This window comes from Tamandua tetradactyla, chromosome 18, assembly GCF_023851605.1.
Source record: "Tamandua tetradactyla isolate mTamTet1 chromosome 18, mTamTet1.pri, whole genome shotgun sequence".
NCBI classification, from domain to species: Eukaryota; Metazoa; Chordata; class Mammalia; order Pilosa; family Myrmecophagidae; genus Tamandua; species Tamandua tetradactyla.
Window position 1 is genome coordinate 63694523 of NC_135344.1, and position 26495 is coordinate 63721017.

Sequence of the window (26495 nt, forward strand, 5' to 3'; positions counted from 1 at the left end):
AGGAATTAATAGATTTGACAAAGTAGATCTATACAACTTAAATGTCAAAAATCACATGCAAAACTAAAAGGCAAACAGCAAGCTAGGTAAACATTCCTAAATTGAGCAATTGTTACTATATCGTATAAAAATACTTAACATATATTAAATAATTTGTGTTAACTAAATTTTACTTTTCTGAAATTAGGGAAATATAAAGCTATTAATTTTTAGGTGATATAATAGTAAAAGGTTAATTAATACTATTACCTTATTGAAAATAGCAGTTGTTTTTGATCAGCCATTCATAATTTAGTATTAGATAATTTTATTTTCATTAAACCTATAGTAGAAGAAGTGTAAAATACACAGTGTTTAAGACCATGCATTTTTCCTTTTTTAGAAAATTAAATACCTTATGGTCAAAAATGTTTTTTCTAATATCTCTTACTTAAGACGCTCTGTGAGTAGCTTTACCCAAAGTAAATTTTTTATAATGATACATTACTTGTAGTGGCTGGCATAATTGGGGACAAAAAAGGAAATATTTGTAAAAAAATAATGTCATTCAACCTGACATGGAAAATTAACCACAATGAGTTTCATAGTGTTCTTAATTTAATGAAGAACTGATTTAACTCTGCTCGGGAGCTATAAATAACTGAACATTCTTTTCAATGGAAGTATAAATTAAATTCAGAATATACTTTCGTTTAATACCAATTTTTTAAAAAACTGATGAGAAAGTATGAAAAGGAACTATAAAGATAAATTAGGTGCATTCAATGAGAACTTTTATTTCAATTATCCACAAAACAATATTATAATACTTTATAAAAATATTAAGTTTTAGGCTACCGTCATTCATTAAAAAAAGTGTTTGTGCTAGAAAGTTGTTTTTTGACAACTTCTGTTTTTGGTAAAGGTTAAGTTCCACATTAAGAGAGAGAAGAAAACAGGCTGTTGAAAAAAATCTTCAAATGTACAAAGTTGTTTATTTTTCTTGGCAATTGAAAAATACATAACCATTTAAACTGAATACACATTAAGTTAGTGTTTTATTTCCTTACTATACAACTGTTATTACAAGGAACTGTTCCATTGTTAAAACCTAATGAATACCATCAACTTTTCCTGTCTTATTTTTTTTTAAGAGCATTAGTACATATATAATTTGTTACCCTTTTTAAAATGCTTAGAAAAATTACAATATCATAGTTCACATAAAGCCCTTTAAAAATCTGATATCACAGGTTGTAGAAGTTAAGGGTAAATAATGACGCACTCTTCTTAGGAAGACCCTCTTGGTAGAGGAACTCAATACTAAGCAGGTTACGTAAACATAAGAAACAATCACAATTTTTAGTACCAGAACTGTTGCCAACTTGCATGAAGTTCATCTGTCACATTTTAAAACGGTTTGAATTTCAACAGATACCAGGGCGCAGAATTTTATATTTCATGATTAAATCAGTTAAATGATGCTAGTTAAAAATTACATTCCTAAAATATGGGGACCTGATGTTATTGCTTTATTTAAAGTGTGACCATAAAATAAGAGTACTTTAAAACATAAATACCAGACTTTCATTTATTAGATTCAGTTTTTCCATTGCTAGACACTTAAATCAGTAATGCTGCTATTCAAATTCATATTTCAAAATTTCTTTCTGACTTAGGCAATAAAAACCAATCTTATTTCATGTTTCACTTCTGCACTTAAAATGGACAAAATTTATCCCCTTTTTTGCACTATTATTATTCTGAATTAGTTTTCCTCCTCAAATCAATTATATTCTAAAAAAGAGGAAAAATAGTCAATATTAAGTCTATTTAAAAGATGAATGTAAGATAAAACAAATTTAAAAACCAGAATTTAAAAATGTTTTGAGTAAAAGCTGTATCACTGAAGTGTGAAGTCTTAACTTTCCCATTTTGAGGATATAATACTCATGTAGTGTGTATACTAAGAAAAATTATACTCATACCTTATAATTCTTTAAAAGTCTCAGAAAATAGATAAGTGAGGAACTCTGAGTGCAGCAAAGCCATTTTGTTACTTCATGATATTAACATTAAACATTACATTCCATCCCTCTACCTATAAAGATTTCACATTTTCTTTTCTCATATTTCTTTTAAATACATTTTTCTCTCTTAATCTATATTCATTAACAGCAAAAGTGCATTCAAGTCCCTGATCTAGTGATATATTTGTGGCACCCTACACCATAAGTACATGTTACCAACATCTACAATACCAAGTCTATTTTTTGAAAAAGCATTGCTTAACTTCTGGATGTTATCTTTCATGTTATCTAAAGATTAAAAGATTTCCCCTTGGATTGGACAGTACAATTTCAACCATATATTGCCTTTTTAAAAAAATCAATTCAACTTTATAAAACATTAACTCACTTTCTAGTTATGTTTATTATTCTTAATTAAATTATTCAGAAAATGATTAAAGTGAAAAATGTCTTATTCTACTATCCAGTTCCATGAATGAGTATTAATATAGTACATTATACTTTCAAATTCCACTTTTGAGGTCTAACATTTAATCAAGTTTTACATGCTGCTTATATTCCTTTTTGCTTCCGAAAAATTTGGCCCATTTCCATGCAAAAGGAGGCATATATTAAAATTGCATATTAACTGTTCAACTTAATGAATGCAAGACATTTTTAAAAACTGGAATGGAATTGTTTGGTCCCATGAAGTTCTGTGATTTTAGATTTCATTATGGTATAATTTTTTATGTCCCAAATTTTGTGTATAATGATTAATAATTTCCCCTTAATTCTGAGTTTGAGGCAAAAAAAAAAAAAGAAAGGAGAGGATTTATAACCAGTAGCCTTGTTGCTCTTCATTGTCAGGCTATCACACATTCATCAACATCTTGGCTATAACTTTCTTTGGACCCTGAAATAAGTTGGAAAATTCATCATTGGTACTTTAGAGTTTAACACTCGGGAAAAAAAAAGTGGTTTTGTGCAACCATGTCTGGAATTCCAGTTTACCATTAAAAACATGCAGAGTGAAGATTTTCTTCTCTGAATTCCTGTACATAGTGAGGAATTCTACACAAGTTCTTTATATTTTGGCAGATTTGTGCATATAAAATAGGCTACTTGACTTATAAATTTTCTCCTGGCTGGTACTGTGGCTCTGTAGCAGTGAAGTAGTCTTCCAAGAAGGACTGAATATATTCAAATGTTGGTCGTTCATCAGGGTCCTTCTTCCAGCAAAGGTTCATCAATTCATGCAGGGATTCTGGACAGCCTTGAGGGCAAGGCATCCTGTATCCTCGTTCCACCTGTTCCAGCACTTCCCGGTTTACCATGCCTAACAAGAAGATTTATAAATTAAAAAACAATGACCCTAACCACCACTCGCAAAACCAAACAAATTCCTTAGTCACTAACTGATTCGAAGTATAGAGTGAGATGATGGTTTCAACAAAGAAACAAAATAAATTTAAAAAATCAAAGTGTATCAAACAAAGCTTAGGAAATGCTTATCTGTGTTTCAAATGTCTTATTATTTTATTCCATCCAAAACCTCACTGTGCTGGTTTTAAAGTATTATGTACCCCAGAAAAGCCATGTCTTAATCCCAATCTAATCTTAGGGGAGCAGCTGTTTCTTTTAATCCTGATTCAATACTGCAGGTTGGAAAGTCTTGATTAGACAGATTATCTTCAACAGAGACGTGGCATGCCCAATTGTGGGTGTGACCTATGATTAGATGGAGATGTAACCCCACATCCTATATGGGTTTTGATTAGTTTACTGGAATCCTTTAAAAGAGGAAACATTTTTGGAGAGAAACAGAGGTGATGGAAACAACAGAAATGACAGAGATGAGAGAGAGCAGAGACACGAATGTTTGGAGATGCTTGGAGCCCAGTAGCTGTCACCATGAGATGTTAAGCAAGCGAGTGGAGGAGGGGCCAAGATGGCAGCTTAGCAATGTGTGCATTTTAGTTCATTCTCCAGAACAACTACTAAATAACCAGAAACAGTACAGAACAGCTCCTGGAGCCATGTCAGTGACCGGACACACAGCGTACCCCAGTCTGGACCAGCTGGACTGGCTGCGAGTCTCCGGAACTGTGAGTTCCCCAAGCTGCGGCAGCCGGCGGCCAGCACCTGGTGCCCCTCCCCCACAGGCGGCTTCCCGGAGGGAAAGGAAAGAGACTCTAACAGTAGCAGGGACTGAGTCCAACCAAACACCAATTGTGGCATTAATAAACAAATTCTGACCACTAAAAATAGGCCCCCAGCTCAGGCAAAACTGGTCAAGGCGGAGGTCGCTTATTGGGCTAACCTAAAGAGGAAAGAGGACGAAACAGGTTTTTGTGGCTGTTTCTACCGAGGCTTGGCTGCCTCTGGATTCAGCGGTGTTACTACTCGGGCTGCAACTGCCCCAGGAATAGGCAGAAACAGACTGCTTTCAGGGCTATCTCCCACGTGTGCCTTCCCCAGGGGAGTGGTGAAGCCCAACTTAGGTGGAATCCCTCTCTCAAGGAATTCAGATCCCAGGGTTTGGCAATTTGAAGCCATTAAAACCAGCCTACAACCTCTCCTCTGTCTCCACCATGCCCCCAGCAGGAAGAGCCTTCCAAAGTTAAAGGAGCCACAATATCTTTTTTGCTGGTGGGACCCGCAGACAGACAAGTGCCACATACTGGGCAGGATAAGAAAAACAGAGCCCAGGGACTTCACAGGAAAGTCTTTCAACCTGCTGGGTCTCACCCTCAGGGAAAACTGACGCAGGTGACTCCTTCCCCCTGATAGGAGGCCAGTTTAGTCCGGCAAAACCGGGTTGGAGTCTGTAATACCTATGTAGACCCTCCTAAGGGTGGGGAGGGAAAAGGCACCTTACAAGCAGGACAAGAAACAAGAAAACAAGAACTGAAAAATTACCCTCTGTTAAACAAAACTTAAGCTAGACGCCCAGAAAAAGCTGAACTGAAGGTCAAAGAACAGACAGACAACAAGCTCATCTAGCAAGAAAACCCTAGGTAAGATAAGTGAAAGTAATCTCCAGAATAAACTAATTAAGGTAATTAAATGTCTAGACGCCAGCAAAAAATAACAAATCACACCAGGAAAATTGAAGATATGGCCCAGTCAAAGGAACAAATCAATAGTTCAAATGAGATACAGGAGCTGAAACAACTAATTCAGAATATACAAAGAGAAATGGAAAACCTCATCAAAAACCAAATCAATGAATTGAGGGAGGACATGAAGAAGGCAAGGAATGAACAAAAAGAAGAAATGGAAAGTCCGAAAAAACAAATCACAGAACTTATGGGAATGAAAGATACAGAAGAGATGAAAAAAACAATGGAAACCTACAATGGTAGATTTCAAGAGACAGAGGTTAGGATTAGTGAACTGGAAGAGATGTTAAGCAAGCCAAAACCTGGAGAGAGTCAAAGGAAGCCAAGAGATGAAACCAAACCCCAGAGAAGCAAAGTGAGGAACCCCCAAACCGACAGAGACTGAAAGCAACTGAGCCCAGGAGCAAGGGACCAGAAGATGCCAGCCACCTGACTTCCCAGCTGACAGAGCTGTTCCAGACAATATCAGCCTTTGTTGAGTGACGATAACCTCTTGTTAGTTCCTTAATTTGGGCACTTTCACTTTCTTAGAACTGTAAACTTATAACTTATTAAGTTCCCCTTTCTAAAAGCCATTCCATTTCTGGTATATTGCGTTCTGGCAGCTTCCAAACTAACACACTTACTTTTAACATTAATGCTTTCAAAAGTCAACTCCATTTAATATTTGAGATGTTAGGATCCCATTTCTGAGGAATTAATACTGATATTAACTGTTACCAATAACCAAACTTGTGTTAATGAGATACAATGGTTTAAGGTACAATGGATTTAGTTTCTGTAAGAACTTTCAAACGGGAATTTAGAAGAAAGAGTTCTAGTCCTGGTTGTGCTATGTGACTACATTATTATTTACTGACTCTTGAGACTTTATATCAAGTCACTTCCCTGAAGCAGTTTCCTTCTCTAACATCAACTGTTTGATTTTCTTCAAGTTATTACACACAGTTCTTTTCTTGTATTCCTTTGTAATTTTCCTCTATCCCTGCTCCCTCTGCAGCAGCTCAGCCTATATTATAACAGAACAATAAAAAGGCCTCTTTGAAATTTTCCCTGTATTACATCACCAAGTCCTCAATGCCACCACAGCAGCAGCACCTCACTCTCCGGTACCAGAATCTGTTCTAGTTTGCTAGCTGCTGGAATGCAATATACCATAAATGGAATGGCTTTTAAAAGGGGAATTTAGTAAGTTGCTAGTTTAAAGTTCTAAGGCCAAGAAAATGTACCAATTAAAACAAGTCTATAGAAATGTCCAATCTAAGGTATCCATCCAGGGAAAGATACCTTGGTTCAAGAAGGCCAATGAAGTTCAGGGTTTCTCTCTCAAGTAGAAAGGCACATGGTGAACACGCCCAGGCCTTTGTAGATGCAGAAAGAAATCACCCCAGGGAAAGTTATTGGAACCCAGAGGCCTGGAGAGAAGGCCAGCAGAGACCATCCTGTACCTTCCCACGTAAGAAAGAACCTCAGTGGAAAGTTAGCTACCTTCCTCTGAAGAACTAACAAAACAAATCCCCTTTTATTACAAGCCAATTCGTCACTGGTGTGTTGCATTCCAGCAGCTAGCAAACTAGAACATGTGGGTTCACCAATGACAAATTCACTAGCTTCTTTATTTTGCCTTCAGTTTTGAAGGACACAGGAGGTTAGATCGGCAGTTTTCCCCAGCATTTCAAGGATACAATTTCATTCCCTTCTGGCTTCCAAATCTTTTTGAAAAGTTAGCCATTAGACTAACCACTGCTCCTGTGACAATAATAAACTACCTCTCTCTGGCTACTCTGGGTTTCATTTTCATAATTTCATGGAGTTTCTTTATATTTAACCTGCTTGACAGGTCCACTGAGCTTTCTGAATCTGTAGGTTTTCTTTATCAGATTTGGAAAGTTTTTGGCCTTCAGTTTATCAAATATTGCTACTGTTCCATTTTTTCTCATCTGCTCCTGGGGTTCCAATTACATATATAGTCAGACCTTTTTGTCTATGACCTACTTGTTTCATATACTCTGTCCTTTTTTTTTCTATTTTTTTCCCTCTATGCATTAATTTGGATTTTTAAAAATTAACATGTCTCGAGTCCACTAATCTTCTGCTGTGTCCGTCCAATGAGGTCTTAATTTCATGTATTTGCTTTACAGTTCTAGAATATCCATGATTCTTTTTTTTGGGGTGTGTGTGTGTGTGTGCATGGTAGTCCAGGAAATGAACCCTGGTCACCTGCATGGAAGGCATTTTACCACTGAACCACCCTCTCACTCCCATGATTTACTGATTTATTTTTTGGGGCAGGTTCAGGGAATCAAACCCAGGTCTCTGGCATGGCAGGTGAGAATTCTGCCACTCAGCCACTGATGTACCGCCCCCATGATTCTTTTTTACAGATTCCAATTCTGTTAAAGTTATTGATTTTTCATCCATTTTTCCAAGCTTTTCCTCTATTTAAAATTTTTAAATATCGTTATTTTGAAGTCCTTCTCTGCTAACTCCAATATCTGGATCATTTCTGGTTCTGTTTCCACTGAGTTTTAATCCTGGTAATCAGTCATCATTTCCTCTTCCTCATATGTTTAGTAATTTTTAATTTTATTCTAGGCATTGTAAATCATACATTGGAGATTATCCAGATCATGCTATCTTTCTCTAAAGGATGTTAAGTTTTATTCTAACTGGTAGTTAATAACTGGCAGATCACCTAGATTTTCTCAAGGTTTGGTTTTAGGTTTTGCTGCTTCAGATTATTTCAGTTTTGCCCTTTCTCTCAGGACATGATCTTTTTGGGGTTTCAACAAAAAGTCTGGAGTGTTCTCCAAGGTCTTGCCACTTTAGCCAGGCAAGAACTTGCCAGAACTCTGTAACCTCTGAACTCTGCTTTGCTCCCCAGCCTCCCAATGACTATCTTCTGTTAGTCCAGTATTACCTTGCACATGTTCAGATCAGGAGTTGACCAAGGACCTGAAGGGAATTTTTAAGCAGAATTTTTGGGACCTTTCTCTGTGACTCCCTCTTTTCTAGGGCCTTGCCCTCCAGATCTCAATACCCTAGAAGCCCTGAACTCAGATCTTTGTCTCCTTTCCCAAGTGAGACTGTTGCTTCTCTCTGCATGGGCTTTATTGTCCCATGCCCTTTTGAAAAATGCCTTCAGGGAGAAAACTGAGGTAAATAAAAGGCTCAGCTCCTTATCTCAAGGATTGTTGCCCTCACTGGTTGCTGTGCAATGCTAAAACAGTTGTTTTAAAGATTTTGTCTACTTCTGCAGTTGTTTGCAGTGGGATACTAAGTTGGATACTAGCTACTCTGTGAAGGTCAAAATTGAAAGTTTCTTGTGGTTATAAATTTTAAACAAAATTACCTGGCATGGTTATATTTTTCACTCCATTATATTTAGTCACATGAGTGCCAGTGTTGAGTTGGCAAAGTTGGATTTAACAAGTATGCTTTTGCTAGGCAAAAGTGATGAAATAAGAGAAAGGAAAATAGCAATTATAAATGCAGGGGAGTAAATCATACTGCTTGGCTATAGTATTTAAACAGATTAAGGAGTAGAGCAATTTTATGAAGGGAGTGAGGGGCATGAAAAGATGATAGAATAAATGGACTGGAGATCAAGACATTACTGGGAGTGGGGTAGAGAGAATGAGCCTCAAAGACAGGAGGTGATGGTCAGAGTATGGATGTATCAAACTGAGATTATTGAAAGGTTGATGTTTTTGTAACATTAAGGTTTAGGCTATGAACATGGGAAGACTGGTTGGGAGATGGGAGAAAAAACTGTTGGAGGAGAAGAATTCAGGCTACAAGAAACCAGGTATTGGAAAAATCATCAACATATCTATTAAATGAATTACGATAGTAGCAGTGGAGACAGTGATGGGGACTCAGTAAAGAAGGGAACTTTAATGTTGAGTAGCAGATAACAGCAACAACAAGATAAAGGGGGTGATACAATTTAAAGGCAGATTCAAAGCTGGAGGTATTTTGGAAAGAAGGATATCGTAGGTAATATGAAAAAACATATGGTTAACAACAGTTTCTCTTGAGGACTGAATTTTATATGCTTTCACTCTACTCCAACTCTTAGAAATACTTCAGTAGAAAAGTTTGAGAAGTGTCAGCCTAAGACAACATTCAATTGTAGCTTAATTTCAAATGAGCTAAAATCTATCCTTCCTCTGAAAGCTATATAAATTTCTTATTTTTGAGAGGAAAACATTTTTACTTTTCTTCTCTATTAATAACAGATATATTACTGAAAAGTTTGTAAATAAGTTTTGCTAGGAGAAATGAAATGTGACAAATGTCTTTTCAAAAGAAAACAGCGTATTGAGGAATACATCAACAAAAAAGAACAATTACTTGCTTGGGGGGCAGGGAAGATGGCCCAGGATATTTCAGGTATGCTTATGCTCTGACAGTACAGTAAAAATAAAAGACCCTTTTGGAAAATGCCCTAAGGGAGAAAGCTGAGGTGAATGTGGGGCATACCTCAAGTGCCTGCCCTATCTCAAAGATTTTGATTCTCACTGGTGGCTGTTCATCCAATGCCAAACTTCTCTTAGTGAGAAAGACTGAGAAGAAATAAAGGCTTTTCTTTTTTCCCTTATATTTTGCTCCCTATAAACCCCAGTTAAGGGCAGGCCACGGTGGCTCATTGACAGAGTTCTCGCCTGCCATGGCAGAGACCCGCATTTGATTTCCAGTACCTCCCCATGCAAAAAATAATAATAATAAAACCCCAGTTAAAGTCTCCGATAAAATAAGCAAGAGTTACGGAAATGTAAGCATACCTGGATATGGTACTCTGCCCTTCGTTACTAGTTCTGTCTGTAGAATTCCAAATGACCACACATCAGACTTTATTGTAAACCGACCATACAGTGCAGCCTCAGGAGCTGTCCATTTGATTGGAAATTTTGCACCTTAAACGATATTGAAAATCTTGCCTAAGTAAATTGTTTGAAAAATTTATTTGTATAAATATACATAAACATACATAAGACTAATTTTTTGTCAATATTTCCTCCTTATGTGTCATTAGGGTCAAATTCTTCAAAACTGCAAGATACATTCCTTATTAAGAAAAAAAATCCTTAATTTTAAAATTTTGTATTAAAATAAATTGTATTTGTTCTTCACAAGATACTAAAAATCATATAGAAAACAAAGTTGGTTGTAGGGAAAGAAAATGTTACAAGAAAACAGAAAAGCAGCCAACAATGCAGATTACAGGATCTGTAACTTTTAAAAATACAGTCAGTCTGGCACTAGTACCTATAGCTAGTTACTAGTTGATGAAGGCATATTCTATTAGGTTCTAATGTCTATTGTTTTTCAACCACAATCTCTTTTCTGAAAAATTTTATTGTACATTTTTTAAATCCCATATTAATTTACTCAGATCTTTAGTGTACTTTTCTAAATCCAAGATAATATACTATTATGGAGAACATAAAAATATTGCCTTGTGAAGTTTATATACTAGTAGTGACAATATGATTGTAGTTTTACATACACACAACTTCAACTACGTAAATGCTGTATAATGGAGTTCTTTAGATGCATAGACAAAAGATCAATTTTCACTGGCACACTCACAAAAGGTTTCATTAAAGTAAGTGGCAGCTAAATTAAGCCTTAAAGAATGGTTGGATTTTTCACAGGTGAAGATTAGGAAGGTGCTCCAGCTGAAGGGACTTGCACAAAGGTATGGAGGTTGAAAAGAAAGCCATGTGTCTGCAGCAGGGTTTTTCAGCCTTGGCACTAGTGACATGTTGGCCAGAAGCTTCTGTTGTAGGGGCTATGTTTTACATTGTAGGATGCTTAGCAGCATCCCTGGCCTCTACATACTGGATGCCACTAGTTCCCCAGTTCTGTCAACCAAAAATGCCTCCAGACCTTAACAAATGTCCCATGGGAGCAATATCCCCCTTGACTGAGAAACACTGGTTTAAGACAGTAGTTCCAAGTACTGTATCAATATAATCAGTGACAAAAAGTCAATAGTCTGTTGAAAAAGAGAAAAATGATCACATCAATTCATAACCTAAAATTATTAATTTATGGGTAGCTCTTTATTCTGAGATTAGGCCCTTTTCATTTGTGTGGTGTTAAAAAGTTATCTTTCTTTTATGAAATGATGGTGATAGTAGACAGCTGAATTTTTAATTTTTGTTATATCTACAGGTGAACGTTTACTACCTTAACATTGGGCTAACTATACTGTACTGTATCATTTATTTACAATTCTGTTTCAAATATTAGTCAATGAGCTCCTTTAGGGCAAAAATCATGTCTTTTTACAACTGTGCCTTAACATCTAGCTAATGCAGAGTTCTAGGAAGATGGTGGAATAGGATAGGTCGAATTCACCCCTGCTCCAAGGAACAGATAAAGAAGTGACTGGAAGGTGACTGGGATGGCAAGTCCAGGGTATAAGTAACCTGGGAGGGTCTTCTACATCACACAGGGAAACCCTGGTTGCAAAAGTTGAAGAACTGAGATGCAGAGAATCAGGAGCTGTCCAGCTAGTGCAAACAGCCTAACATACCCCTTTCTAAACAGAATCCAAGAGCCCTCAATTTGAGTGCATGGACAGGGAGAAAGTGACAAGGAAGTAAGCCAAGTTGCATTCCTTGAGTAAGTGCTGCAACCCCTGTGACCCATGACTCCCTGACACACCACAAAGCTGAACCCCATCACCCACCCACCCCTACCACCCTACAAGTGCCCCTGCCCTGACCTACACCCACACCCATGCCTGCCCCAGCCCCACTCACCTCTCCCAAGCAAGCACAATGTCTTGCCCACCCCTCCTGAGATCTGTGCCCTCAAAACCAGCCCTTTGACCCCCACCTCCCCTTCCCTGCCCCCAGCAGGCAGTTGCCTGCACACCCGGACTGTCGGCATTCACCTTCATGCCCTGGCCACACTCACCTTCTGCCCATACAGTCGTGCAACCCGGTGCCACCAATCTGAGCTCTGCATGCATCAGCATCTGGACCTACCAGATCTGCACATATGCACTTGTGTGCCCCCACCACACACCCCAGCTCTGGCCAACCACTGACCTGTGTATCCAGGCCACACCCGCCCCCAGCCCATGCAGAGGCAACCCCACCCTCTGCCCCTGACCTCTGCTCATGTGCACACCAGAGCCCCACCCCTGAGACCTGCACATGTGCAGAACCACATCCTCCCTAGCCACAACCTCTGTGCCAGACATCCACACATCTGTGCACTGATCTGTTGACACCTACACACCAACCCCCTGCTCTGCATACATGCACACCCTTGCTCCAGCCCCTGGCACAAATGCCCTGGTCCCACACCTGGCAGGGGATCATCTGCGCTACATAGCCCCCACTCTGCATACATGTGTACCCCTGCCCTACCCCACACCGCGCCCCCCTGCACCTGTGCACCCATGCCAGGGCCCCTCCCACCCAACATCACACACCCCTGCCCCATGTCCTGCAACCTCCATGATCTCTGCCCCGCCCCGAAACACCTGCCCATCTGCATCTTGGCCCCGCTGAACCCTTCCCCCGTGTAAGGACACACCTGAGCGCTGCCCTCCCTCTGCCTGACCTCTGTGCCTTGTATCCCACACCCTGATACCCATGATCCCCATGCTCCACACAACCACCAATATCCTGCCTGTGCACCAGCACCCCCATTCATTTGCACAGCCCCATCCATGTGCCTCCCGCCATGTCCTACCATTGTGTTCCCAATGCAACACCCTGTTCCCGGACTTCAAGGACTGCCTGAGCTGCATCCTGGCTCCTGCACTGAAACTCCACAACCCTATCCCTCATGTTAACAGGTACCAGTGTAGCATCACCGACCTGTCCTTATACCTGTGCCACAATCTGTCACTACACTGTTGTGCCCAGCCCCAAGCCCCGCAACCTGCTCCACATCCATCCCACAAATACAAAGATTTAGACTATTGAGGGAAATCAGCTTCCAAAATAACCCTCTCAAGAGATTTCTATGCCTCAAAGACAACAGAAGATCACTAAGAATATCAAAATGCAGACAGACACAGCCCAGCCTAATGACGAAATTAAAACACTGGAGGAGACACAGACTTTTGAACAACTTATCAAAGATGTTCATATATGCCTACTAAATAAAATCAATGGGATGGCTAATGACATAAAGGAGATCACGAAGACATTATAAGAGCACAAAAAGGAATTTCAAAGAATAAATAGAAAAATAGCAGATATCACACAGATTAAAGAGGTTGTAAACCAAATAAAAAATATACTAGAGACACATAACAGCAGATTTGAAGAGGCAGAAGAAAGAATACGCTAACTAGAGGACAGGACAACTGATTCTGAACACATATAAAAGCAAATGAGAAAAAAGGTGTAAAATCTTAAATTGGATGACAGGAAAGTGCGAAATATAAGAATCATCAGTATTCTAGAAGGAGAAGAGAAGACTTAAGGGCTAGGAAGATTAATGGAGGATATAATGAGGGAAAACATCCCAGACTTCATAAAGGACATAAATATACAAATCAAAGCCCAATGAACTCCAAATATAATAAATCCAAATAGGCCTTCCTCAAGAAACTATAATACTAATAAGTCTGTCAAATGTTGAACAGAAGCTGAAAATCCTGAAAGCAGCAAGAGAAAAACAATTTACTACATACAAGGGAAAGCACATAAGACTCAGTATGGACTATTCAACTGGCACTATGGGGGCAAGAAGGTAGTGGTATGATTTATTTAAGATCCTGAAAGAGAAAGACTTCAAGCCAAGAATTCTGAACCCAGCCAAACTGTTCTTCAAAATTGAGGGGGCAATTAAAACTTTCAGATAAAGAAATGCTGAGGGAATTTGTCAACCAAAGACCAGCCCTAGAAGAAATACTAAAAGGAGTTCTGCTGGCTGAAGAAAAAAGACAGGAGAGGGAGGTCTGGAGGAGAGCACAGAATTGAAGAGTACTTGTAAGGGTAACTTAAAGGATAAAAAGAGAAAGAGGAAAAAAAAAAGAGAAAGAGGGAAAACAATATATAGATCTGACAAATAAAATCCAAAGGACAAAATGGTGGATTCAAGAAACACCTTTACAGTACTAATTTTGAATGTTAATGGACTAAATTAAAAGATACAGATTGGCAGAATGGATTAAGAAATATAATCTAGATATAAGCTATCTACAAGAGACTCCTCTAAGACACAAGGATATAACTAGACTGAAAGTGAAATGATGGGAAAAGATGCTCCCTACAAGCTGTAACCAAAAGAAAGCAGGAGTAGCTATAATAATATCGGATAAAATAGACTTTAAATGTAAAGACATCATAAGACACAAAGAAGAACACTATATACTAATAAAGGGACAATTCACCAAGAAGAATTAACAATCAGAAATGTTTATGCTCCCAATAAAGGAACTCCAAAGTATATGAGACAGACATTGCCAAAATCGAAGGAAGCGATAGACGTTTCAACAATAGTAGGAGACTTCAGGAGAACACTCCCCTCTACAAAGAGAACAACCAGACAGAGGATCAATAAGGAAACAGAGAACTTAAATAATTTGATAAATGAATTAGACCTAATGGGCATATATAGGTCATTACACCCCAAAACACCAGCGTATACATTCTTCTCTATTGCTCATGAAACATTCTCCCAGGATAGATGATATGCTGGGGCAAAAAATAGGTTCTTATAAAAATTTTAAGACACTGCAATTATTCAAAACACTTTCTCTAATTACAATGGAATGAAGCCAGAAATCAATAATCACAAAGAACAAGAACTTTCACAAATATATGGAGATGGAATAACACATTCTTAAACAACCAGTAGGTCAAAGAAGAAATTGCTAGAGAAATCAGTAGCTATCTGCAGATGAATGAAAATGACAATACAACGTATCATAATCGATGGGATGCAGCAAAGGTTGTGCTGAGAGGGAAATTTATTGCCCTCAATGCCTATATTAAACAAGAAGAAAGAGCAAAAATTGAGGACATAACTGCTCACCGGGAGGAATTTGGAAAGAACAGCAAACTAACCCTAAAGCAAACAGAAGAGAAATAACAAAGATTAAAGCAGAGTTAAATGAATGGAAGAACAAAAGAACAATAGAAAGAATAAATAAACCCAAAAGTTGGTTCTCTGAGAAAAATCAGTAAAATCGATGGACCACCAGCAAGGCTGACAAAGGAAAAAAAGAGAGAGGATGCAAATAAATAACATCAGAAATGAAGGGGAGGGGGTTGTTACCAAAGACCCTGAAGCAATAAAAAAAAAAAATCACAAGAGGATACTATGAACAAATATACGCCAACATACTAGACAACTTAGATGAAATGGACAAATTCCTGGAAACACATGAACAAGCTAAACTGACTCAAGAAGCAATAGACGATTTCATCAAACCAATGACAAGTAAATAGATTCAATCTAAATCTTCATCAAAAATCTTCCTACAAAGAAAAGCCCAGGGCCAGATGGCTTCAAAGGGGAATTTTATCAAACATTTCAAAAAGACATCAATTCTGCTCAAACTTTTCCAAAAAGCTGAGGGAAAAGGAACATTACCTAGCTCATTTTATGAAGCTAATATCACTTTAATATGAAAACTGGGTAAAGACGCTATAAGAAAGGAAAACTACAGGCCAATCTCCCTAATGAACACAGCTGCAAAAATTCTCAACAAAACACTAGCAAATTGAATCCAACAACACGTTAAAAGAATTGTACACCCCGACCAAGGGTGGAGGGGTTATGCCAGGAATGCAAGCGTGGTTCAACACAAGAAAATCAATAAATGTAATACAACACATTAACAAGTCAAAAGGGAAAGTCACATGATCATCTTGACTGATGCTAAAAAAAAAGATTCGACAAAATTCAACATCCGTTTCTGATATAAACACTTCAAAAGGTAGGAATCAGAGGTAACTTCCTCAATATGATAAAGGGCATTCAGCATCATACTCATTTGTGAGAGACTGAAAGTCTTCCCCCCTGCCCTTTGTCACCACTATTATTCAATATTGTATTAGAAGTTCCAGCTAGAGCAGTCAGGTGGGAAAAAGAAATGCATCCAAATTAGAAAGAAAGTAAAACTCACTATATGGAAAATCCTGAGAAATCAACAACAAAGTTACTTGATCTATAAACAAATTCAGCAAGGTGGTGGGATACAAAATTAATGTACAAAAATCAGCAACATTTTTATACACAAGCAATGACCTAAGGAGTCAATTAAGGAAAAAATTCCATTCAAACTAGCAACTAAAAGAATCAAGTACCTAACAATGAACTTAACTAGGGACGTAAAGGACTTGTACACAACAAACTACATAACATTGCTAATAGAAATCAAAGATCTAAATAGGTGGAAAGACATCCCCTCTTTATGGATACGAAGGGTAAACGTAGTTGTATTAGCTAGGATTCTCTAGAGAAACAGAATCAGCAGGAAATATCTGTAAATATGAAATTTATAAAAATGTCTCACATAACCATGGGGAAGTAAGAGCCCAAGATCTGAAGGGCAGGCCATAAGCTGATAGCTCGGATGAAGGTACTCAACAAACTCTCTAGGGTTGGGCAACCATGGAAGAGTAACTGCTTCCTCTGAGTCCTCCTTAAAAGCCTTCCAGTGACTAGATTAAGCATCACTCATTGCAGAAGACACTCCCCTTAGCTGACTGCAAATGCAATCATCTGTGGATGCTACCAACGTGGTCATGATTTAAGTCCATGAAATGTTCTCATAGCAACAGAGGGGCCAGCACTTGCCTGACCAGACAACCGGGCACCACCACCTGGCACCACCACCTGGCCAAGCTGACACATGAACTTGACCATGACAGTAGTTAAGATGTCAATTCTATCCAAATTGAACTACAGATTAAACGCAGTGCCAATCAAAATTCCAATAACCTACTTTGAATACTTGTAAAAGCTAGTTACCAAATTCATCTGGAAGGGAAAGAAACCCCGAATAGCTAAAAGCATCCTAAACAAGAAGAAAAAAGTGGGAGGATTAATACTTTCTGATTTTAAAACTTGTTATAAATACACAGTGGTCAAAACAGCATGGTACTGGCACAAAGAAGTATTGACCAATGGAATCAAATTAAGAGTGCTGAATAGACCACCAAATCTATGGCCAACTGATCTTTGACAAAGCCCCCAACCCACTGAACTGGGACAAAATAGTCTTTTCAATAAATGGGCATGGGAGAACTGGATAAGCAGAGCTAATATTGAAAAAGGACCCTTACCTTACACACTCTACAAAAATTAACTCAAAGTGAACCAAACTTAAATATAAGAAACCAGTACCATAAAGCTCCTAGAAGAAAATGTAGGGAAACATCTTCAAAACCCAGTAACAGGAAGTAGCTTCCTAAGCTTTACACCCGAAGCACAAGCAACAAAAGAAAAAGTAAATCAATGGGAATTCCTCAAAATCAAATGCTTTTGTGCCTCAAAAGACTTTGTCAAAATGATAAAGAGGCAGCCAATGCAATGGGAGAAAATATTTGGAAATCACACATTGGATAAAGATTTGATAACCTGTATACATAAAGAAATAAATCATACAACTCAACAACAAAAGAAGAAACAACCCAATTATAAAATGGGCTAAAGACATGAATAGGCATTTTGCTTAAGAACAAATACAAATGGCTAAAAAGCACATGAAGAGATGCTCACTTTTATTAGCGATAAGGGAAATGCAGATCAAGACAACAATGAGATACCACCTCACGCCTGTAAGAATTGCTGCTATTAAACAAACAGGAAACTACAAACGTTAGAGAGGCATGTGGAGAAATTGGGATACTTAGGCAGTACTTGTGGGAATGTATAATGGTATACCACTATGGAAGACAGTTTGGCGGTTCCTGAGGAAACTATATATCGGGTTGCCCTATGACTCAGACATATCACTCGTTGTTTTATACCCAGAAGTGCTGAAAGCAGTGACACAAACAGACGTTTGCACACTGATGTTCATAGCAGCATTATTCACAATCGCCAAAAGATGGAAACAATCCAAGTGCCTATTAACAGATGAATGGATTAATAAAATGTGGTATAAACATACGAAGGACTATTATGTAGCAGTAAGAAAAAATGATGTCCTAAACAAATGACAAAATGGATGAGTCTTGAGGAAATAATGCTAAGCTAAATAAGCCACACACAAAAGGATAGGCACTGTATGATTCCACTTTTATGACCATGGTAAAGATAAAATCAGAGGCTTATAACACAGAATATATAGGGGACCTAGAGATACATGGAAGCTAGAGATGGGTAAATGGTTAGCTAATGAGACTGAACTTAAATGTGAGGGAATAGACAGAAGTGAAAGCAGTTCATTAGTGGGTCTATGAGTAATATTAATACATTGAAGGTGAATATGATTGAAAGGAGTTGTATAGGCCCATGTGTGTCATTGATTAACAGTACACATATAAGTTCTTGCATGAGCTACTACAAAGTTATGAATCTTGAACAAAGAGTGTATAAGTTTGAAATACAGAGGGAAAACTGCTACTGCATGCTATGGGCTGTTTAACAGGAAAACATCAACAGTACCACAGCAACACAAGGCATAAATAACGGGGGGATTGATGGGAGTTAAGGGGAGCTTTTGATTTTCTATCTGGTGAGGGTGTATTTATTGGTTACCTTTCTCTTGGGAATAATGAAAGCATCTAAAATAGAGAGTGTTGATGTACTATTGACTTTGGACATTACACATGATGCCTAATGAATGGAGGTGGCTGAAGGATGCACTGACTGAAGTAGATTGGCAACTGATGGCATATACATATGACTGAATAGTTGCTGCTACAAAAAGGAATGAAGTTGTGAGGCAGGCAACATTGTGAATGAACTTGTGGAACATCTGGTGAGGCAAAATAAGGCAGAAACAAAAGAGTAAATATTGTATGGTCTCATTTAGAAAATACTTATAAGAAAGCAGGGGTCTAGATTGTAAGCTCTTATAGCAGTCACATTTAGTTTGCAGTGGTAATTGCTATTTCTGGATTTTGAGAGGGTGTTTTATATATGTATAACCTGTATTTAGAGATAAGAATGAAGCCGATCAGGTTGGGGTTAAAGTAATTCAGAATACTGGGTAGGGGAGACAGTATCCATATTTTAGAACCTCATACATTCTTTGAGATCAAAGATATAAAAAAGTTCATTTTTTTCGAGAACCTAAATATTCTGTAGCACATAATCTAACTTAACTTGTCTGGATAGACTATTTAAACAATCCAAACAGGGAGCTAGAATAAGAATGAGGGCCTTTAATCTTGTACAGCATAATGTAATGCCTATAATCCCATAATATAAATAGTTTTTGATAGTCAAAAAGCATTAGCAAAGTTCCTTGAGGGATGGGAGGAAAAAACTTTACCACTACGGAAAACTCTGATACTGTGTCAAGCATTAGGGATACCCAAATCAATAGACCAAGTCTTGAGGCTTGCTCTTGAGAAGCTTACGTATGCAGAGAAGCTTAGTCTACCTATAGGTATGCCTAAAAGTTACTCCTAGAGGACCTGTTTTGTTGCTCAGATGTCCCTGCTCTCTCTCTTTAAGCCCAACTCTGCAAGTGAAATCATTGCTCTCTCCCCTAAATGGGACATGACATCACAGGGTGAAAGTCTCCCTGGCAGCCTAGGAGATGACTCCCAGGGGTTGAGCCTGACCCTGGCACCATGGAATCAACAATGCCATCCTGACCAAATGGGGGAAAGAAGTGTAACTAATAAAGTATCTGCAGCTGGGAGAGTTCAAATAGAGTCCAAAGGCTACTCTGGAGGTCATTCTTATGCAAGCTTCAGTTAAACATTGCTACCTAACAGTTTGCCAAACCCCAACCGAAACCATTTCTGCCAATCCTAAAGAACACACAGGGCATTATATAAGATTCTCAAAGGTTCCATGCACTAGGGTAATTTTTCAGAGACCTACAACCTCCAGATGAGTCCCTGGACCAGATAAATCCTGAAATGCAAAGGGGCCAGCCTCTCCAGAGCATCAACTAGTTCCATTCCCCTAGCCCATATTACTACCAGCCAGCTCCTTCCAACATGGATCAGTTAGAATAGGCATAGCCAAATACCCCTGAAGAGTGGGAGAAAGATCAAAAGTGATGGTGGAGTTATACAGAGAAGGTTGGGTTTAGAAATGAGTATGACTGCTGAATCATTATATTGATATTTCTTTTAGTCTCTAGTATCTTAGAGGAGCTAGAAATAAAAACACAAAATTGTGGAACTGTAACCCATACCAAACTCTGAAATCTGTGCTATAAATAAATGCTGCAATGTGCTATGAAATTTATTGCTTTTTTGTATATATGGTATTTTCCATACACACACACAAAAGTCAATTGTGATGATGATTGGACAGTTATATGATGATATTGTACATCACTGATTGTACACTTCAGATGATTACATTGTAGGTGAATATATAATATATATCAATAAAAAATAAGTAATTCAAAAACAAAACAAAAAACATCTAGCCAATACAGGGACTAAAATTTCGTTAAAGGCACACTGGGACTACAGTGGCAGACTGAATGCTAAGGTAGCACTTTTCAGTTTTGGTAGGAGGGTAACTGAAGGTTTCATGCAAAACGGACAGCGTATGTAGTAACTTCTGTTGGACCTTACTGAACCTCTGCCTGTCTTATTCAAGACCCGAATCGAGAGCTATCACATCTCTCGTTCTGCTTTTCCCCACAGCACTGTTCATATACTCTTTTGATATTAATCACATAATACCTTGCTTTATGTTTCCAATATATATATATATATTTGATTTATATACGCCTTACGCCTTGCCCTTTAAAATGTAAGTTCTTTTGGGGCGGGTACTACATGTGATTCATTTCTTTGCTATCCTGGTATCTAACAACTTAATATCTAGTGACATTAAATAGTAATTGTGGCTAATATTTGCTGAGTATCTATTATGTGCCAGATACCTTAGGCACTGTATATCTATGTCTTCATTAGTTCTACAACAATCTAGAAAAGAAGATATTATCATTTAGTCTTTATAGGTAAAGAGGCTGAGGCTCAGCCAGAAAGGTTAGATAACTTGGTTGAGCTCTCTTGGCTAATGATGAATAAGGATCGAAAAACCCTTATTTTTTGCATATATGCAATGCCACTTTTCATATATTATGTTTTCACTAAGAGCACACTGATTAGTTTAGAGACAGAGAGACCAAATAGATCTACAAGTTTCCTTCATTCACTCTTTAATGACATCATTTCAAATATTTTTATTTACCACAATTTTATATAAAATAATTATTATAAATCTAGAGTAGAAATGCTTTCCAAAGCTTTTACACAAATGTATGCTATTTCTTATCATATTAGCTTCAAACATTACATCCTTTCTGGTCCTTTGTACAGAAAACCTAGATGGTTCATAAAATTTGTTACAAGAGGAATAAAAAATGTTTGTGATTTGTTTGCACGCCAAAAGAAGTATAAAGAAGGTTGTACTATTTACTAAATTTATAATGCAAAAAACACCCAGATTCTTCCTTTGGGACAATAACTATCAAAAAAAGCCATAGTATTATTTATTGGTTATAATTTTATGACTAAAAAGAATGTTTCTTTGACTCTTCTGAGGGAATTTAGAACTATTCTTAATCTATAAAACTCTGTTCAAAAGAGTATTACACAAGAAAATCCAGAGAACATTAGGTTACAAACATTTATTAAAAAGTAAACTTCACCTTGTCTTGCAGTATATTCATTGTCTTCTATTAACCTTGCTAAACCAAAATCTGCTATTTTGCATACAAGGTTTTCTCCTACAAGAATATTAGCAGCCCGAAGGTCACGGTGAATATAGTTCATTCTTTCAATATATGCCATGCCATCAGCAATCTAAAAAGAAAAAAAGACATGATAGAAAGGGAAGCTAGGAAAAGACAATTTTGGTTTGTGTTAAGTCAGATCACTGAAAAAATCATGTACCTCAAATGGAGATAGTGTTTACAGGAAACAGTTTGTAGCAGATAATGAGAAAAACAAGAAATACTGTAATGAAAAAGTAGGCTAAATGAAGATTTCGAAGACCTGACACCTACTCTGTAAAGGTCTAGATTTTCAACCACCCAGCACATCTAGTCACCATTATCAGTGTAATGTCTTCTTGTATAAGTAGTTAAGAAAGGAAATAAGTACTAGGTTATTTAGTGCTGCTGGACACATACCTATCAAGGTTCCTATCAGGCATCAATCTAAGATGTCCTGGTGATAAAAATCTTAACCACAGAATAGAGAGAGGCAAACTATAGCTTGCAGGCCATATATATCTACACTTGTTTTTGTATGGTCTGGGAACTAAAACTGTTCTTTACATTTTTAAAGGATTGTGTAAAAAACAAAACAAAACAAAACCAAAAAATCAAAGAAGAATATATAATAGAGACTACAAGTGGCCCCCAAAGTCTAAAATATTTATTGGCCCTTTACAGTAAATGTTTGCCAGTACCTCCCACAAAAGAATCTTGAACTCTGAGGTGTGAACCAGGCCTGCCATATGCTAAAACCTCATGTGTATGGTTTCTTAGTATAAAGTTTTTCTAAACAACCAGATCCTACAGACATTTGGAGGCACACTGAGAGATGGGTCCTGGAACCAATAAGTCAACCAAAGGCAATAAGAGATACCTCATACACCTATCATATACCTGAATAAAAACTTTTAATAGTTTCACTTTATATTTAAAAGGAAAAATTGAGAAGAGTAAAAATATCCCGCTCAATTTTTAACTGTATAAATGACATCTTAATTCTTGTTTTGAACTACATATTAAAGAAAAAATTCAACACAATCTTTAGATTTCCAATATTTTCTTTGCAAAAGCAATTGTTTATTTCAAATTTCAAAAATGTATTTGTTGAAATATAAATCATATATAGAGTTTATATCCGTGGATGCATATGTTTTCTGAAAGGTACTATAATAAGGATAGCACTGGACAGGGAGTTAAATGTCTGGTTCTAATATTGGTTCTATTCCTAACAAGTTATGTGAATTTTAGATATTTCAGGTCTTCAGATACTACATTATCTATAACATAAGGATATCAGATTGGATTATCTCTAGTATTCCTTCCAGTTCTAAAATTTCATGACTTTACTATATAAACTAATATTCTGTGAAAATTATTCTACATTGTTAATGTACAATTTCAATTCAAATTTATATATGTCTTTATACAAGTACCTGAGCAGCCATATCAACCAGCTGTGGGAGCTTCAAATACTTTCCATCTCCCTCCTTTAAGAAATCTAGTAAACTCCCTGAAAGAGAGAGCAGATATTCATGAAAAATAAGGAAATCTTAAATTAGATTGAAACAAATACCCTTCCCACTCTAAACACATCACCAAAACACAACACAAAACCTTTTAGCTTCTTATCTTTAATATTGTTTGTAACTTTGGATTTTCTGAGTAATTATCTTTCAAGATTCCAGAAGAGGGCCCTAAACTGAAAAATTTAAAACTTCTCTCTCTCTCTTTTTTTAAACTCTTTATTTATTTATTAATTAAAAAAATTAACAACAAAAATATTAACATATCATTCCATTCTATATATATAATCAGTAATTCTTAATATCATCACATAGTTGCATATTCATCATTTCTTAGAACATTTGCATCGATTTAGAAAAAGAAATAGAAAGGCAACAGAAAAAGAAATAAAACGATAACAGAAAAAAAAAGATTACACATCTTTTATCTACCATATCAACAGATGAGTAGAACATATGGAATAAAAATAAATAATAGGGGGAACAAATGTTAAAATAAATTTAGTTTGAAATGCTAATGATAAATGAAAGCGAGGGGTAAGGGGTATGGTATGTATAAAACTTCTCTTGACAATGTATGAATAAAGGGAAAATGCAATAACCTCACCAGACTAGAGGCATTCTTTCCTGTCTTTAATCAAGATCATTCGTACCAATTTTGATCCAAAAAGTAATTTTAGAAACATATATTTTTAAGTCACTATGATTCAAGAACTCAGAAAACTGAAAATATCTTAGTATAGATAAAACTAAATCATGAGCTACCATGGAAGTGCTGGCCCACCACTTCTCTAAGTTTTCAGAAGATACCATAGAACTGCAAAATACTATGAATAAGAGCAGAAAGAAAGGCTCAAAAGGAAAAGACTGGTTGCTATTCTTCTAATATTGGTTAAAAACTGACTATGTACTGGGATTTAATCAAGAGAAAACAACAGGTAAACCCAAAGTAAGGTACATTTAATTAAACAATTAGACTTTTCTCTAAAAGACTAAGAATGTTTTAAAAGATTTAAAAAAATGGCTGAGGAACTGCTCTAGATTAAAAGAAACTAAAGAGAAATGACAATACACTGGATACTGGATCTGGGAAAAAAAATTCCATAAAGGACATCATTGAGACGAGAGGTAAAATCTGAATATGTACTGTTTATTAGATAACAGAATTGATAAGATAATAGAATTACATCCATCTTACATTACCTGAATTTGATAAGTGCATTGTGGTTGTGTACACATAATGATAATGTCCTTATCTTAATGAGACTTATACTGAGATATTTAGAGGAAAAGGGAACATGATGCCTCAACTGGTTCAGGAAAACATTCTCGTATTTTAAATACTGATAGATATAGTTAGGAATTTCTAAACCTAGTCAAAAGGTGAATACAAGTTGTTTGTATAATTTTTTCCAACATTTCTAAAAATTTTATTTCAAAATAAAAGTTAAAACCAAACAACCCTTTCAATGTTGTTTGGCTTTTTTAACTTTCATTTTGAAATAAAATAAGGGAGCATTATGGCTTACTCTTTTCATTACAGACATTCTTAATGAAAGAATAACTATTTCTTCTGATCTATCTACCTACTCCATAGGGCACATGTTACTATGTTTATCCTTTTATTTGACCACTCAAACATTTATTTGAGGGTCTACTATGTGTGAGGCACTGTAAAAGGTACAGAAGATACAAAGATAAATAACACCCCATCCTTTCCTGTGAAAATATCCTGATCTAGAATAAAAGGCATATATGCAAATAAATAAATATTGTACAGTAGGTTTTAAAAAATAATTATCAGAGAGAGTGCTATCACTAAGATGGTAGAGTGAGATACTTCAGGGTTTTGTTACCTCACAGAAGCTTTAAAGAAGCAAAAATGGTAAAACCATCTTTCTCAGAGCTCTAAACAACAGTTATAGAGTTGTAGAAAACAGCGTGAGCACTGATTTAAGAAAAAGGCAACTTAAAACAGTTAGAAAAACTTGTGGGACCCTGGTTTCCCCCAACCCCAACTCAATGCAGACACAGCCCACATTCCCAGTTCCCTTCTCCAGAGGGAGCAGAATGACCCCTGTGTATATAATAGGGTCTATGTATGTCTGTGACAATCTGTTTGATGGCATCCTGAACCTGGTCACTCGTTGCCAACTGAGAACTTCACCTGCGCATAGAGGAAGCTTGGAGGGCAGCTAGAACACTGTAGGAGAATGGTCAAATCACAGCTGCTTAGGATGAAGGATGGTGAGCTTTGGCCCAGAAAATGTACCACCCGGGGCAGCAAGGAAACATTATTTCCTAAGAAAATGGGATTCAGATCTATGTAAACAGAGAATTCATAGGGTCACATGTGCATGCCCAGAACAAGACATGTTCAGAAAAGACTTAAGAGGATCCTACACTGTCACTTTGGGCTGTTATTTAAACTAACTGTTAGGCAGGCTAAGCTCTGAAGGAGAACATTTGTATATGCTAACCTTCAAAGACTGGGAAAGGTGTTTTGTTACACCTAATATGCAAAGAAATCTCTGTTTCAACCCTAGCTAGACATGAGATTAAGGAACATATGCTTCAGTTACTAAATTCCAGAGGTAACACATTGGAAAAAAAAATCAAAATGTTCAGTGTGCAACAAAAGAGTAGAAGACATACAAAGATATAGGAAATGATGGTCTATGCAAAGGAGTAAGATAAAGCATTAGAAGTCATCAAGGAGGAACACAAGAGCTTGATCATACCGTACAAAGACTTGAGAATAACTGTCTTAAATATGCTCAAAGACCTAAATGAAAATATGGGCAAAGAACTAAAGAAAATCAGGAAAACAACAGAAGAACAGTACAATAAAAAGCGAGAGATCATAAAAAGGAACCAAACAGAAATAAAAGATCCAAAGATTATAGTAACACCCTCATATTTTATATATTGATGTACAAAAATAGCTAGCAATTGCTAAATCTGGTTATAAGGTATACAGGAGTCCTTTGTATTATTTTTG

At 36.9% G+C, this 26495-nt stretch overlaps 1 protein-coding gene across 3 annotated transcripts in view; it reads right to left on the reverse strand.

Moving 5' to 3' along the window:
* Positions 1-954: 954 nt before the first annotated feature.
* The window catches only part of YES1 (YES proto-oncogene 1, Src family tyrosine kinase), a 100668-nt gene continuing 75127 nt past the window's right edge, over positions 955-26495 (reverse strand). For all 3 annotated transcript variants that reach the window (XM_077135860.1, XM_077135861.1, XM_077135862.1), the window contains exons 9-12: positions 23405-23481; positions 21903-22056; positions 9901-10032; positions 955-3327 (exon numbers count right to left, since the gene is read on the reverse strand). In XM_077135860.1, the coding sequence (XP_076991975.1) occupies positions 3119-3327; positions 9901-10032; positions 21903-22056; positions 23405-23481 (572 nt within the window). In that variant the 3' untranslated portion in view covers positions 955-3118. The remainder of the gene's footprint in view (positions 3328-9900; positions 10033-21902; positions 22057-23404; positions 23482-26495) is intronic.